This window comes from Typha angustifolia, chromosome 7, assembly GCF_048772165.1.
Source record: "Typha angustifolia cultivar Huaian chromosome 7, ASM4877216v1, whole genome shotgun sequence".
In the NCBI taxonomy this organism is placed as follows: Eukaryota; Viridiplantae; Streptophyta; class Magnoliopsida; order Poales; family Typhaceae; genus Typha; species Typha angustifolia.
This window is the reverse complement of record NC_133245.1, coordinates 9,907,105-9,922,287: the sequence shown is the minus strand read 5'-3', so window position 1 is coordinate 9,922,287 and position 15,183 is coordinate 9,907,105. Positions and strand designations below refer to the sequence as shown.

Genomic DNA, 15,183 nt, shown 5'->3' with positions numbered 1-15,183 from the left:
ACGAGCCATAAGGGCCCCATTAGATGGTTGCTCAAGCTCCCATGAAGGGAGAGGAATCCGATCGACCTAAGAGAGAGGGGACACATCGCCCCTGGTGGCTAAAAAAGCCTCAAGAAACCGGTGACAGGAGGCTACTATGTGTAGCCTCAACAGGTGGCCTAGAGTACTCATGAAAGGTACCTAGCGAGGGGGAGCTCCCCGGTTTGTCACAGTGTCTATATGAGGTCGCCGGCCAACCTACTGCCCGATGAGACGAATAATGGAAGGGGATAAAGAAGTATACCAATGCGCTAATTAAACAAAAATTATATTAACAAGCCGAAAGGGGACTTACCGATGAGTTAGACCATGGGATTGACGGGCTCCGATGGCACTTCAGCGCGATAGAAGGAAAAAGGGGGAAAATGGTGGCTACAGGGGGAGAAAAGAAGAGAAAGAAGAAGAAGAAAGAAAAGAAGAGAGGGAGAGGGAAAGAGTAAGGCAATGCACGTGCCGAGCATGTGTGCTCGCTTTTTTTTTTTATTAACTAGAACGGGATGTTACACAAACCTATGGACATGCCAACTTTTCAAGGTCAGAAATTATCTATATTCGATGGTGATTCCTTGACTGATCTGCTTTAGTATCGCCAACTAGTTGTCATGCACCAACTACTTGTCATCTGGTTCCTGCAAAAAGGATCTTAGATATGTGAAGAAAACTTTAAGATATGGTCTTCATATCAATTGGTCTAAAGATCTTTCTTTGATTGTATTCTATGATGTAGATTGGGCAGGCTCCTCGATGATAGACCACCACTGGTTTTGCTATCTATCTAGGACCTATTATCATTTCTTGGGGGTCAAAAAGATAGACAACAGTATCACGATCAAGCTATGAGGTTGAATACTAAGCACTTGCTACAGTAACTTTTGAACTGTTATGGATGCTTAATATTTTTAAATTTTTGCGATTATCTTTTATTGAATCTCCCTTTTTATATTGTGATAAACAAATCACAGTTCATATGACATCAAATTTGGTATTTCACAATCGTAGCAAACATATTGAGATCGATGTGCACTTTGTTAGGGAAAAGGTTTCTGAAACCTTTTCAATCTCATATTTCTCATCAATGGTTTCTCAATCTTATCAATGGTCTCTAATTAGTTTACTAGGTGAACTACAGCTTGTTGATCTATTCACCAAAGGCCTTCCTCATCAATGGTTTCTCAATCTCATATTCAAGCTATGCGTTGATAAACCACCTTGAGCTTGCAAGGGGATGTTAGAGATAAAATTAATTAGAGTAATCACAGTCGTAGCCTTCTATGTATATCCCTTAATTTTCTCTTTTAGTTTTTCATTAATTGCGCATTTTAAGATTGTGCTTACGACTGTAACTAATTTACAGTCATACTTCTATAAGAATAGAAGCAGACCCCTAGGAAAGGATAGTGGGGTTTTACCTTTCTTGTATTGTGTTGGTTACTATTCATCATCTTCCTTAGATTTCTATAGAGATTAGGTGATAGTGTTCTATTACACCTTAGGGAGCAAGCGAACAAAAATGATAGTTTTTATATGTATCAAGTATATTAGATCTCCTTTTCTATGCCTAACTACTGAAAATCAAACACTAACTGCCGTCACATGTGTGGCATATGTTGACATAAGAGTTCGGTTGAAAGCATATGAGTTTATACAAGGATAAATTGAAAATGTGATGTCTCTGTTCAATTGATATGGGACTAGTATGTAAAATGTCTTCATCTTTAAGCTAATCATGCTCCAATCTTTGCAAGGGCTAGGTGTGACCAGTATAAACCAATACTAACGGTAGAAACGGTCACAGTGCGTGAGGCGCTGCTATTTCTAAGGGACAAAAGGATACCGGATATCATCATTGAGTTAGATTCACTTTTCCTAATCAACGCTTTAAATGGTGTCATGAAATCTGCATGGGCCATAGAAGATTTGGTTGCTGATATTAAATATCTTACTTGCCATTATCAAATTGTAAAGTCATTCATGCTTTTAGAGAAGCTAATCATAATGCTGATTGGCTTCCTAATTATGGTAGAACCATAGGTTATGGTTGTACCTAGGATGGTGGTTTTCTTAGTGAGCTTCTATAGCTTTTGATCTCCGACTCTAATAGAATGTTTTATAACTATGGAAGTTAAGTTTCTAATATATTTTGTTTTCTTTTAAAAAAAAATCTTCATCTTCCTAGCTTCTGCACGATAACATATCTTTACTCTAGTATGTCAATTTTCCTACTTCAAATTGATTTCTTTGATGATTAAATTTGAATCGAAAGAAGATTGATTGATTATAATTCAACTTCAATTTTTCTACTTCAAATTGACTTCTTTGCTGGTTAAATTTGAATTGAAAGAAGATTGATTGATTGATTGATTGATTGATTTTAATTCAACTTCTTTTTCTAGGCTAGTATGTGCAAAAGAAAAAGTTTTAAATCAATTTAGCCAAATTGAATAATATACGGCATTGTGAAATCTTTACTGCTAAATAGCTAAAAACAAGGAAAATTAAATAATAATAATAGGCAAATAGAAATGTTTCAATCATATACACAATTATACACATCAAATTATGGCATCATAGAAACATGAGTTGCCTAACTGGGAATTTCAAGAAGTTCTCCACTGCGACTATATTTGAATATGACCATTTTTGGAGTCAATAAGATCATACTTCTCATTCATCCTCTTATTGCTAACAACATCTGCATGGCTGATGATTATGTAGCGCAGAATTTCCTTAACATGAATAAGTAAATTTGAGCTTAAGAATTGGAAGCACTAAGGAATAGAGATTGACTAACTCAAATTTCTTGCAACTTAATTACTTTCTACAAATCAATGTAAGAAAGCATCAAGCAGTGGGTAGACCAACTAAACTTTAATTTTCTTCTTTTCTACTTGATAAGAGAAGGAAGTTAAACACTCTCGACTGCAAGTGTAATAAAAGAATGTTTTCTATACTTCTAGACAATATACACTATCCATTAAATAATGCTTCGATTTACAACCATTCATCATGAATTAACTGATAGAGAAAATAAAACTCTAGTCATTTGCTAGATGGCTTTTCTTGCTGCTTAACTAATATAGTTGCAGCTCTTCTGATTCCTTTGTAACTTATGGATGTATGATTGTTCCTTGCAATGCAACTTAATGATAGCTTGCAATAGTTTCTAGAAAATTTTGGAAAAATAGAAAATTTCAAGCTTCAAAGTTCATTTTATTTCATCTTAGATGGATTTATATCCATCAGAGTCAATTAGATTTCTAGATTAAAACCTACTGGGCAGCATGCCTAATAACAAAACAAGCAACAATCTCATTTTTCCACTCGAGTCTTCTCTAGTCTTCCCTCTAGCTTCCTCGCTATCAAGGCTTTTTCCCTTCGAGCTTCATCACCTCGTTGCTCACTCTCTTACTACCCTCACTCCACCAAAGAGTTCTTGTTCCCCTCATTGATCATGACTTCCTCGGATAATGAGTTTCTTCAAAAGTTCTCAAAACTCCTCTCCGAGGAAAAAATGGAGGTGGCAATCCTAATGGTTGAACAATGCATGGTTCCCAAACGCAAACCAAGCCTTTGCCTCACTAGCAAGCTTAACATTAATAGAAACTTCCACTCCACTGGTCTCAAAACTGCCCTCACCAGAGTTTGGAACTTAGAAGGTGACCTAAACTTTGTTGAATCTAGCAAAGGAGTTTACCTTCTAGCTTTTGAGCTGGAAATAGATATATCGAAGGTTTGGCTCGGCTCAACCTGGTCCTTCAACATAGATCTCTCTTGCCCCCTTCCAGCTAAACCTCCCAGTTGAGCTTTGGACATTCTCCCATTGCAAGTTCTGGATGCAGTTCCATGGGCTTCCTCTAGAATACATGTCATTGAGAGCTACAACAACCCTTGTAGAGAGAGTTGGCACCCCCGTCACCTTAGACACAATCGACAGCTGCAAATGAATTTGCTTCATTAGAATGAGGATCTCTGTAGATATCATCAGACCCCTGGTCCCCTCAATCTCTGTCACTCTACTAAACGGTTCTACTGTAGAAGTCACAATGAAATACGAAAGAATACCTCATCACTATTTCTTTTGTGGACAAATCGTTGATGAGCTTATCAAGTGCATGCCAAAGGGAGCTCTCAAGGAAAATGCAAAAGCAAAGTTCTTGCCCTATATGAGGTCTCGGTTGTTTAGCCTCCTCAAACCCAAGTTTGCAACCTTAATGCAGTGGCAGCCCCGTTATAATCTCTCGACAAAAGGGGAGAAGGTAACAAGCCTCCTCACAAGCACTTCCTTGAAGGTTCTAACTCTGGCACGTTGTAGAGGGAGATGTGCGCCCAGATGCTGTATCCGCCTAAGCTTGGAAGGGGAGTCAAGGGTGCTAATGGGATGCGTCTTGCAAGATTTGAAGACACGTTGTCCCCTCTGTAGCTAGTGAGGGAGGGTGTCAGTCCATCAACTCCTCCCTATCCACTTGTCGAATGCCTAGTGAGCGAATCCCAACTCAAAGGCAAAGCTTGCCTTAACAAGGTGACATCACCCCTCAAGCTTGCCACGCTCATTAATGAAGAAGGTGGTTTGTTCTCCATCCTAGTGCAATCGCAACTTTACGACACACATAGCAAGACCTTCTTTTCCTTTTTCTTTTTAAAGTCTTTCTTGAACTAGGAAAAAATCTTACGCATGTTATGATGCTTCTTTTTATAATTTGAATTGGATGTCAAATTCTCAATGTTGTGAATATTGTATTTCTTCTCAATGTTCTTTTGATTTTTTTAAGAATGTCTCTAGTATTGGCTTCACTTTCAATTTGGATATGTGCTTATCAACTCATTAAGAGTTAGAGTCTTCTTATGTTTCAAAATACGTTAGTAATTCTTCTAAGGAGGAAGTTTACAAATAACATTTGAAACTTTAAAATTCTCGATGATAGGCTCTCCACTTTCTCCAATCTCACGAGTAAGATTTTGAAGTTTATTTACTTGCTCGAGGATTGGTTTAGCATCAGCCATATTAAAATTAATATACTTAATAACACACGACTATTCAAATCCTTCTTATAAAAGTGTTGCCGTTGTGTACTTAAAAAATTCATCAAATATGGATTTGTCATTGATTTGAGAATGTTATAGCAGCAAATATAGTCGTCATCGATCCATTTTTTTTATTTAACGCTAATTCTCCTTCAAGTGCTCCTTCAACTGGAAAAAGAGTTGTGATCACATAAGCTATTTTCAATATGGTGAGTTGGTAAAAGATTTTCAATCACCATCTCTTATAGTTGATTTCATCAAAGCGATCAAGCTTCGCTGCTATTTGTATGGTAGTCTTGAGCATTGAAGACTCCATAATAAGGATAAATATTTTCTTAAAATTGTTAGAAAGGCATTGTGTTGCTCCGTTCTAATGAAAAGGGTATTTGAAGAGTCTTCAAGTGGAAAGGCAACGTGTCTTTCTTCACTGCCTTGCTTTTGCTTGGCTTTCCATTAGTTGGGAGCATGTAGTTGCTTTCCTTTCCGTGAGTTATGTTGCTTCTCATATGACTATCAACTTTTGTCCATTTTTGCATAGTTCTTTTTCTTCAATAATATAGCTGGTATAACTACCTCTCTCATACTTGGGAGCTAATGTTTTAATACTATTTTTTAGAATTTAAGATTATTTTTTCTCTTTGAATGTAAGACGGTGATTTGCACTAAAAAAGCAGTATATTTTCTTTAAATTATATATATATATATATATATATATATATATATATATATATATATATATATATATATATATATATATATATATTTGTTATACTTTTACTCGTGAAGAGAGAGAAATCTGTTGTACAATAAATGCATTTCAATAATTTTATAGTATTCAATCATTTTTGTCACGAGAAGGCGTGAATAAGAAACACTAATTACAAATGTTTAATAATTTTAAATTGCATAATAAAAATACTGTGAAATATAAGGTACAATTGTTCAATAATTATAAAATTATAATAAAACTGTAGAATAAAAAATATAAGTTTTTAATATTTGCGAATTCTTAACAAAACTATGAATCTTGCAAACATACAAATATTTAATAACTTTGAATTGAATAAAAAAAATTATAAAATAAAAAACACAAGTGTTCAATAATTATAAATTTATAATAGAAATATAAAATATAATTAATTTTTTATTCAAATTCTTTGATTGCTGATTGTCGAGCCCATCCATTATAGGAGGACAAACTTAGAAAGAAAAATAGAAAAACCTCTGAAAAATTAAAACTGGCCTAAGTGACAAAAAATAAAATAAAAGTCAAAGTGTATTTTCAATGAAAATCATCTAATAAAAGAAGAATATATCTTTTCATGTTAAAAGGAAGACCGAATCGGCCGACAAGTTAATCATTCAAACTTGGGAGGCATTATTGTTATCCACTTTGACTCTTCAAAACAAAACAAAAGTAGATAAGCTTTCTTTTTCGATTCTCTTTTGTTTGGCCTATTTATTTGTACATAAACCCAGAAGAAAATTTTACTTATTGCTTAACCACTGAACTAAAAGCATTTTAACACAATTTATTCCATCCACTAGGGAAACCAAAAGTGTCCCCAATTATTTTCGTTACAGATCGAGATGCACTACAAATTAATAACTAGATTAGTGTAACACAAGAATGTCTCCTTTTTAAGTTCCATTCATCAAAGGTTTCCTCATCTCCCACGCTTTTAAGTTCGAGACTCTTATATCCTCCTCTCCATTATTGAACACAAAAATATGAGCATCTGATCCGACTGCCAAACTTGGGTAAACTCTTGATGTAATGCAAGTCTTGCCATTCTCCCCAAAGCTCTCTACCACAGAGTGATCAATCTACAAATAGAGCTCAAGTAAGAGAAATCCAATTAGAGATAAGAGGAAGTTAGATTAACATGCATACCAAACTCCTCAGAGAAATCTTTCCCGTCTTCTTTATGTCAACATCTACAAACCCAGCAAATGTTGGTTTGTAGAGATCTGGACTAAGAGAGGAGCTGTTTCCAAACAAACAACAAGTAAAAGTATTTAGCTCATTAAGCGTTAAGCGACCTTTCCAATCTAGATGTCACACACAAGCAATTCCTCACAATTATGCTTAACTCGTCAGTGGTTTATTTTTAAGTTGAACTGACATAGATGCCGACATTGCAAAACTATAATACTTTTTTTATTATTAAGTTTAGGTGAGGTTTAGTTCAATATATAAGTATAGACTAGAGTGCTAAAACTTTGAATAAACATACTTAAGATGAATACAAACCTAGTAGGATCTTGGCACATGAGGACAACGTTCTTATCCCCAGCTTTGAAAACTCTAAAAAAGACAGCTGTTTTTTCCTCTAACTTGGAGGAAGCCAAAACCCAGAGTCCAAAGGGTCCAACCCCACCTTTGACATCTGCTCCTTTTATTTTACAGAGAGCTTGTGCATCAGTGCTGAAAGCATAATCAAAAGGTTCAACTTTCTCTAAGTTTGACACATAAAATTCCACCTCCACGTCAGCCTGTTGTCAACAACAAAGAAGATAATGGAATAAGACTGACTAACAAAAAAAAGGAGATTTCAAATCAATTTTCCACAAGTAAACTAAATACTTATAAAGACCAACCTGTGCAGTATTTTGTATTCCTTTTACTTCCAAATACTCTCCACTCTTAAGAATCTTGTCATGCGTATAATGAACATGCTTCCCTCTAAGAGCTTCTAGCTCCTCGATAGGCCATTGCAACAATTGCCGACCGCTTGGATCGAGCCAAATAGTTCTTGGAATAGCCTACAAATAACAAAAGATATAATCCACAACTACCAAAAGATATAATCCACAACTACCAAAAGAATTAATAAAACTATATATATATACTAACCTGAATACCAGCCCAACCCTTAGCATTATCAGCATTCGTACTATCTGACTCATTAGCCCAACCCCACAAGATCCTACGCTTCTTATGTGCATCGTAGAACGTCTTGGACGCATAGAAATTACCGTAGTCGTACCTCAACCCCGTACTATTATCCGCTAGTGCGGTATCCGGCAGGTATCTATCCATCTGCAGATTATAGGATCCAATGGTGTAGTACTCAAACCTCGTCAAATCTAAGCTAACCTTAAGCACATGCTTTATGCCACGACCATGCATGGACGTCTCTAGCCCAATCTTCCTCCCCTCATCGGCCACCGGGTAAAAATCTGGGCACTCCCACATGCCGGTCCCCGCCATTGAGTGCAACGGGTGCTTCGCCTTTATCCAATTCTTGAAGTCCCTACTTCGATAAAGAATGGCTTTCCCCCTCTTATTCCACTTGCTTCCCACCACCACGCGCCAATGCTTATCCGGTCCAAGCCACGCCGTCGTCGGATCGCGGAACGCGCTGGCATTGACCCGGACGGCCGGCGCGATGATCGGGTTGTAGTCGGGCTTCACCCATTCCCGGAGATACGGGTCAGATAAGTCCTTTGGGAATGCTATGTTTTGAACCTGGTTCTGGTTCGGGTCGATGCCGGTGTACAATATCACCGGTGTGCCGTCCGATAGGATTGTGGCGGAGCCGGACCAACATCCGTTGATGTCAAATGGCTTGGTCGGATAGATTGCCGGCTCGAGAGCGATCCAATTGATTAGATCCTTTGAGATGGAGTGAGCCCACACTATGTTACCCCACACTGCACCTTTGGGATTGTACTGGTAGAAAAGATGGTAGAAGCCTTTGTAGTATAGAGGACCTGAACCAGTTTCCAAATTGCACCCAGCTTAGATTTAATGACTCTTATTTTATTCATATATATATATATATATATTTGGTGAATGAATGAATTTCAAAAAGTCGATCGAGCATACCATTTGGGTCTGTTTGTTGCGGCAACAACAGGTGCATGCACAGCCACCAGAAAGAGACACGAGAGTTAGGATCCGAAAGTTTATATTATAAGATAAGGTAAAAAGTACAAGATTAAAGGGAAAAAAGTGCAAGATCAAAGTAAATATTATTATATAAAATAGCATGTACCAAATTAAGATCATATTCAAGCCAACAAATGTTGTTCACAGAACTAATTAATTAATACAGGATACATTTAAAAATTCTTGAAATCCAGGAGGGAATTAATGACCAGAATTGTGGCAAGAAAGCTGTCACGGGCCTTTTCGAGAGAGATGTCTACTAAGATATAGGGTGTGAGAATATCGTCATCTACTGGAGCACCATTGATTGATTCATTAAGTCGCGATCCTCCTCGGCTTACTTTAGATTAAAAAACCCTTTACATACCTTGTTAAAAAAATATAGGATCCAGCAAATGTGATCTAGATGAAGACAAAAAGGCCCAACTAAAATATATTATGGAAGATTTAGGATATAGGAAAAAAACATGAACATGTAGCTAAGAGAAGGAGAGAACTATATGATAGTACTGTTGATAGACTAGTGAGGTGAAGAAATATACCATTAATCCAATTCTTTGGAGGCTGGAAGTGATACCCGGTTCTCAACTTGGGATCTACAGCGGCAGGTGAAACGGATTGGAGTTCTCTGTACACCAAATGAGATGCATCCACTATTCCACTCCACAGAAGAATCAATACCCATGTCTCTAATACTTTATGGGAAATGGCCATCTATCTATTTGAGAAAGAAACTAGAAGTATATGGAGAGAAAGAGAAAGTATAGAGAGAGAGAGAGAGAGAGAGAGAGAGAGAGAGAGAGAGAGAGAGAGAGAGAGAGAGAGAGAGAGAGAGAGAATAATGTTGGGTTTGAGATGGATGGATAGGTACTTGGCACGACGGAAGAGATGGTCCAAGAGATTTATATAGAGAAGAAAGCTATGGGCGTGGAAAAGTCTTCCTTATTATCGTTGATTATATAACTAGTAGTTTATATATCACCATTATTGAGCATCATTAGGGCTGTGTTTTCTATATTTGGAGAATTTTAGCTGTACTGGAACTTCATTTCATTCAATTTAGAAGTGACAGCCTATTCTCGCTAATGCTTTCTTATAGGAGGGAAGATAAGACTATTTAATTTGTCGATTATCGAAAGCCTGAGAAGTAGAAAAAGGAATAGAAACAGACAATATGAGTCTGCAAACTGATCGACTTATATTCATAGGCTACTACTCTATTCACTTGATCTGAAAAAAATGGACCCAAAAACGAAAATGACAACGAGTACTTGCAATGCAAACGCGGGGAAATTAGTAAACATCGGCTTCTTAAATCATTTTACTTGTTAAACACGTTACTTACCAAGGGGATTAAATTCAAACATATTGCGTGTGTGAAGAAATCCAAATATTAAAATTCATATCACGCTTCTAAAGAGTAGTCAAAGCAAGGGTGGTTAGGATAATGAAAGAACAGCAACAGAATAAAAATAATTATTAATTCAGGAACTAGTAAAATATATAATCCTTCTTTAATTGAAATATCGTGCAGATGTCTTCGTAAATATAAAAAATGGACTATTAAAATTAGTCAATGAATAAGGAGTCTATCGGAATTTGTCTTGCAGTTAACATTGCAGTTGGCATTGATTTTAATAGTCAATGAATTGTACTATTGAAATAGGAAACCACTATGATTTTTTATTTTTATATTAATGACAACGTTAAAAATTGCAAGGGTGCCCATGGCAATTACTCCACACCGGAATGCTCACTTCCACGAATCTCCATAGATTTTTACTAAAATGCGCCTCTAGAGAAAACAAATGGGACTATTTTTTTAAAAAATTTTTCTCTAGATTAACAAAGTGAAAATAAAAATACCAAGCAAAGACTTAAACTGAATTCAAAGTGCTACAGGATAATGCGGACATACGGGAGTAAGATCAAGAAGAAGATGAGAAAACGTACCATTAATCCAATTCTTAGGGGGTTGAAAGTGATAGCCAGTTCTCAAGTTGGCGTCAATGGTGGAAGGTGAAACGGATTGGAGATCTCTGTGCACCACATGTGAGGCTTCCACTACTATCCCACTCCTCCATGTGAAGCTCCACTGCAGTAGAAACACCACTATCCATCTTCCGAAAGCTCTATGGGGAGTGCCCATCTATTGCTTTTTAGAGGCAGGAGAGTTAGATAAGAAAAATAAAAGAAAGAAAGAAAAAAAGAAAAAAAAAAAAAGAAAAAAAAGAAAGCAAGCAAGCAAGAAAGAAAGAAAGAGACAGGACCGATGGTGATGTTAGGCGAATATATATATATATATATAAAGGGGAGAGTGAGAGGAAAAGTTGAATATGATTCAACCAATGCTATCTTTCACGGTCAAACATAAAGGAACTGGAGATCCGCAATAATCAAACGGTTTTGATCACTATGATTCAACCAATGCCATCTTTCACGGTCAAACTTAGAGAGCAACCGAAGATCCGCTATAATCAAACGGTTTCCATCCATATGGATAAGAGGATAGTTATGAAGACAGACTGTAATATGTTGGTCGAATTATGTGGTTTATTTGTGACCGAGTTCTTTTTGGAGGATTTCCTGCCGATATATAGGAGGATTAGGAAAAGATTTTGTACATATATGGATTAATCTAATATTCTTTCCTTTCTATGCTCATGGCATTGCAGGGAATCTCTGGTAGATCTCGCTTCCCCAAGAATTGGTCCAAGAGCTTTTCGTCAAAACGTTTTGTGAACTTGATTGCTCAACTACAGTATAAAAGTATTAATAATATCACTTGCACGTAATCAGGAAAAGGATGATCAGGCTCGGCCAGTTTGGATTTTCCGCACGCCCACAGCCCACTGATAGAATTGTCTTTCAGTACGTCTTGTTGATGGGGTGTCACATTTGTCATAGTTGTTGGGAGTATTTGGTCCACCTTGTGCAGCAATTATTTATTAACCAATTAGAAAATAAGCTATGTAGGTAAAATAAGCCATGTAAGAGACGGAGCAAACCCCAGTTCCTCTATGCCATTAAATTATGTCTTGCATGCAAAAGCTCTTCCTCTTTTGTGCAATGATAAATATTATTAATGAATTTGACAATACAAGCAATACGATGTAGTGGATTCTTGTTACGAACCAGATTTGGAATGATTTATTTGGAGGATTTTCTTAAAATTTTAAGAGGTAATAACTTTGAAAGTCTCAAATCTAATAGATTTGGAATAAAGTCAATCGGAGGGTGGCAGACGGCCAAGAATGGTGGTTTCGAAAGATAAAGACGATTTAACAGTTACGGTAAAAGATAAAGACAAAATTAGTAATTTGGCTAAACTCGAATTTGATCAATAATAAACAATTAGGGCTGCACTACACATATTTATAGAGTCTAATCCTAGACAGACTTTCATTAGGATTTGCCTTATTAGCTTTCCTAATTCAACTAACACTCTTGCTTTAAGACAACTAGGACTCTTGCCTTAAGGGCTTTCCAAACTCAACTAGGACTCTTACTTAACTAAATTAGAAATAAATTAAATAAAGGTATAAGTAAAAGATAATTAGGAATGTAATCCTATCAAATTAAGCTCGAGATGGTCTGGTCTAGCCAATATTGTATCATTTCACCATGCTTACGCAACCTTGTCCTCAAAGTGATTAATCTCTCACGTCTTTGTACTCGTACAACTTGCCGTACCAATTAGTGGACTCAGATTCATCCTCTTTGAGTCCGCCTAGAAACATAACATGGGCTGGCTAATGCTTGAGTTTATGACCACGAGTAAATTGGTTATCATAGTAAAAACACAAGTCCTTTCTTCTATACTCCTCCAAGTCATTAGGTACAAAGCGGCACAAGATCATCTAGCGGTTGGGTTGAGTTGCTTGTGCGAGCTGAGTCGGGATAGATGTAGTCTCTAGTTGAACGTGGGCTTTAGTCGTCTTTCTTCTCTCTTCTTTACAGATTAGTTGATAATCCAACTTAGACTCCATCAAAATAGCTAAAGAGAAGGCTTCATCAGAAGTAGTGTGCCTCAATGTCTTGATCTCAACTTGAATGATAGGTCTGAGCCCACTAATGAATGTGCTCTTTCGGACTGAGTCTGACCAGTTAGTGACCAAATTGCAGATATGCTCGAACTCCTCTCGATAAGCTTAAAATATTATTGACTAAGTCAACTTAGTCAATATGGCCTAAAAGTCCTCGTACTCGGTCAGACCGAATTGAGCACAAATTGCATATGCAAAGTCTTGTCAAGACTCAAATGGTCAAGTCCGCTCAGCCGACTAGCACCACCTAATCACCATGCCGTCCAAGTGGAATAATGCTAGCTAGACCTTTTGGTGGTCTAGTGTACCATAGTACGTGAAAAATTTCTCCACTAGATAGAATAAATCCAACGGATCTCCTTTAGGGAATTTTAGGAAATCAAGCTTAACGGTTCGAGTTTAGATCCCAAAATATGGCCTATCATTGCAAGCCAAGTGATCTCGTTGTTAGGTTTTTAATTGTTGGCAATTGTGTACAAAATATTCTAAGTGTATTTTTTACATGTATATGAACTTTACACAAGTCTAGAAAATCTCTAGTTTGAAAAATTATAAAATTATTAAAGCAAAGTTGATGAGATCAAGTCATACCAATGAAGTTTGAAAATCTTGGACTTTCGTGAGTACGGATAAGACTCGGATTTGGCTCTATCTTAAAGATCATGAGTACGGATAAGATTCGGATTTGGCTCTATCTTGAAGATCATGAGTACGGACAAAACTCGGATTTGGCTCTATCTTGAAGATCATGAGTACGGATAAGACTCAGATTTGGCTCTATCTTGAATATCATATATAAGAATTATGAAACCCTATCTCTAGTGGGGTTGAAGAAGATTATTGAAGGAGACTTCTTGAGGCTACATCGGTTCTTCAACGAATAAGGTTCTTCTCATCTACAAGAATTTAATCTTTCGTCTTAAGGGCTATCTAGACGAAAGATCAATCTCGAGGGCTACTGAGATTGGACTTCAATCACAAGAAGCAGTGAATCGCAGGTTCTAGTGATCAAGATTGAGAGGAACAAAGTCGTTTGGATCGACGGGTTGTTTTGTGAGTCAGTCTTGTAACTGCTACTATCATAGTGATTGGTTTTGATCCGAGTTTGGATCCGTGGTTTTTTTTCCCATTTTGGGTTTTTCCACGTTAAAATCTTGGCGTTCATCTCTGCTTTTGTTCTTAATATTTCTTCGGACTTTTACTTAAGCAAACGAGCGATATAATTACCTAGTGTTTAGATACATATATGTGTTTACGGGTTTTTTCAATTGGTATCAGAGCAGGTTCTCTCACTCTTTGAAAGAGATCAGATAGGCATGGATTTTCATAGAGATGGACCCTCATCTATTAGACCTCATATTCTAGATGGATCAAATTATGGATATTGGAAAGCTAGGATAAGAGCTTATTTAAAGTCTATAAATGAGAGAGTATGGATGGCTATTGTGAACGGTTAGAGTCCACTAATGTACATGGTGAATGATGAGTTTATTGAGAAACCAATTGAGTTATGGGATAAAACAGATTATGAAAAAGTTGGCTGGAATAGCAAAGCAATAAATGCAATTTTTAGTTGTGTTTCCTCGAAAGAATTTAGAAGAATTTCTACTTGTGAAATAGCAAGAGAAGCCTGGACGATCTTAGAAACAACTCATGAAGGAACTATGGCTGTAAAAGTTTCAAAACTTCAGAGGTTGACTACTAGTTTTGAAACCCTACGTATGGAGGAGAATGAAACATTTGATGAGTTCTATGCAAAGCTGAGTGATATAGTCAACTCCAGTTTCAACCTAGGAGAGAAAATTCCTGAAAACAGAATTGTCCGTAAGATCCTTAGGTCTCTTCTAGAAAGGTTTCAGGCAAAAGTTATAGCTATTAAGGAAAGTAAGAATATCAATTCTATGAAAGTTGAATAATTGGTAGGAAATCTACAAACATTTGAGTCCAGTCTTTCAAAACCAAGGAAGTCCAAATGGATGACCCTATCCATAGTTGAACAAAATTTAGAGGAGTCTGATGATGAAGGTGATTTAGATGTTGAGATGTTGACTATGTTTGTCAAAAAGTTCAATAAATTCTTTCGAAAGCCAAACAAGTTGAATGCTGAAAAACTTGAGAAAAGCAAAGCTTTTGTGAAAAAGAAGAATTCTGTGAGTTCGAATACAGGTGTGAGCAACAATA

General features: G+C 36.6%; 1 protein-coding gene across 2 annotated transcripts; it reads right to left on the bottom strand.

The window, feature by feature from the left end:
* Window positions 1–6,568: 6,568 nt before the first annotated feature.
* LOC140763261 (beta-fructofuranosidase, insoluble isoenzyme 3-like) lies at window positions 6,569–11,184 on the bottom strand. 2 transcript variants are annotated; one of them, XM_073101368.1, is made up of 7 exons: window positions 10,910–11,184; window positions 8,894–8,902; window positions 7,919–8,778; window positions 7,663–7,827; window positions 7,316–7,557; window positions 6,956–7,049; window positions 6,569–6,888 (listed from the first exon to the last, which is right to left on the bottom strand). In XM_073101368.1, the coding sequence occupies exons 1-7, from the start codon at window positions 11,103–11,105 to the stop codon at window positions 6,703–6,705; spliced, it is 1,752 nt and encodes a 583-aa protein (XP_072957469.1). In that variant the 5' UTR covers window positions 11,106–11,184; the 3' UTR covers window positions 6,569–6,702. The 2 variants fall into 2 exon arrangements, with proteins under 2 accessions (XP_072957469.1, XP_072957470.1); XM_073101369.1 differs by lacking the exon at window positions 10,910–11,184 and adding an exon at window positions 9,499–9,760.
* Between the last annotated feature and the right edge of the window lie 3,999 nt (window positions 11,185–15,183).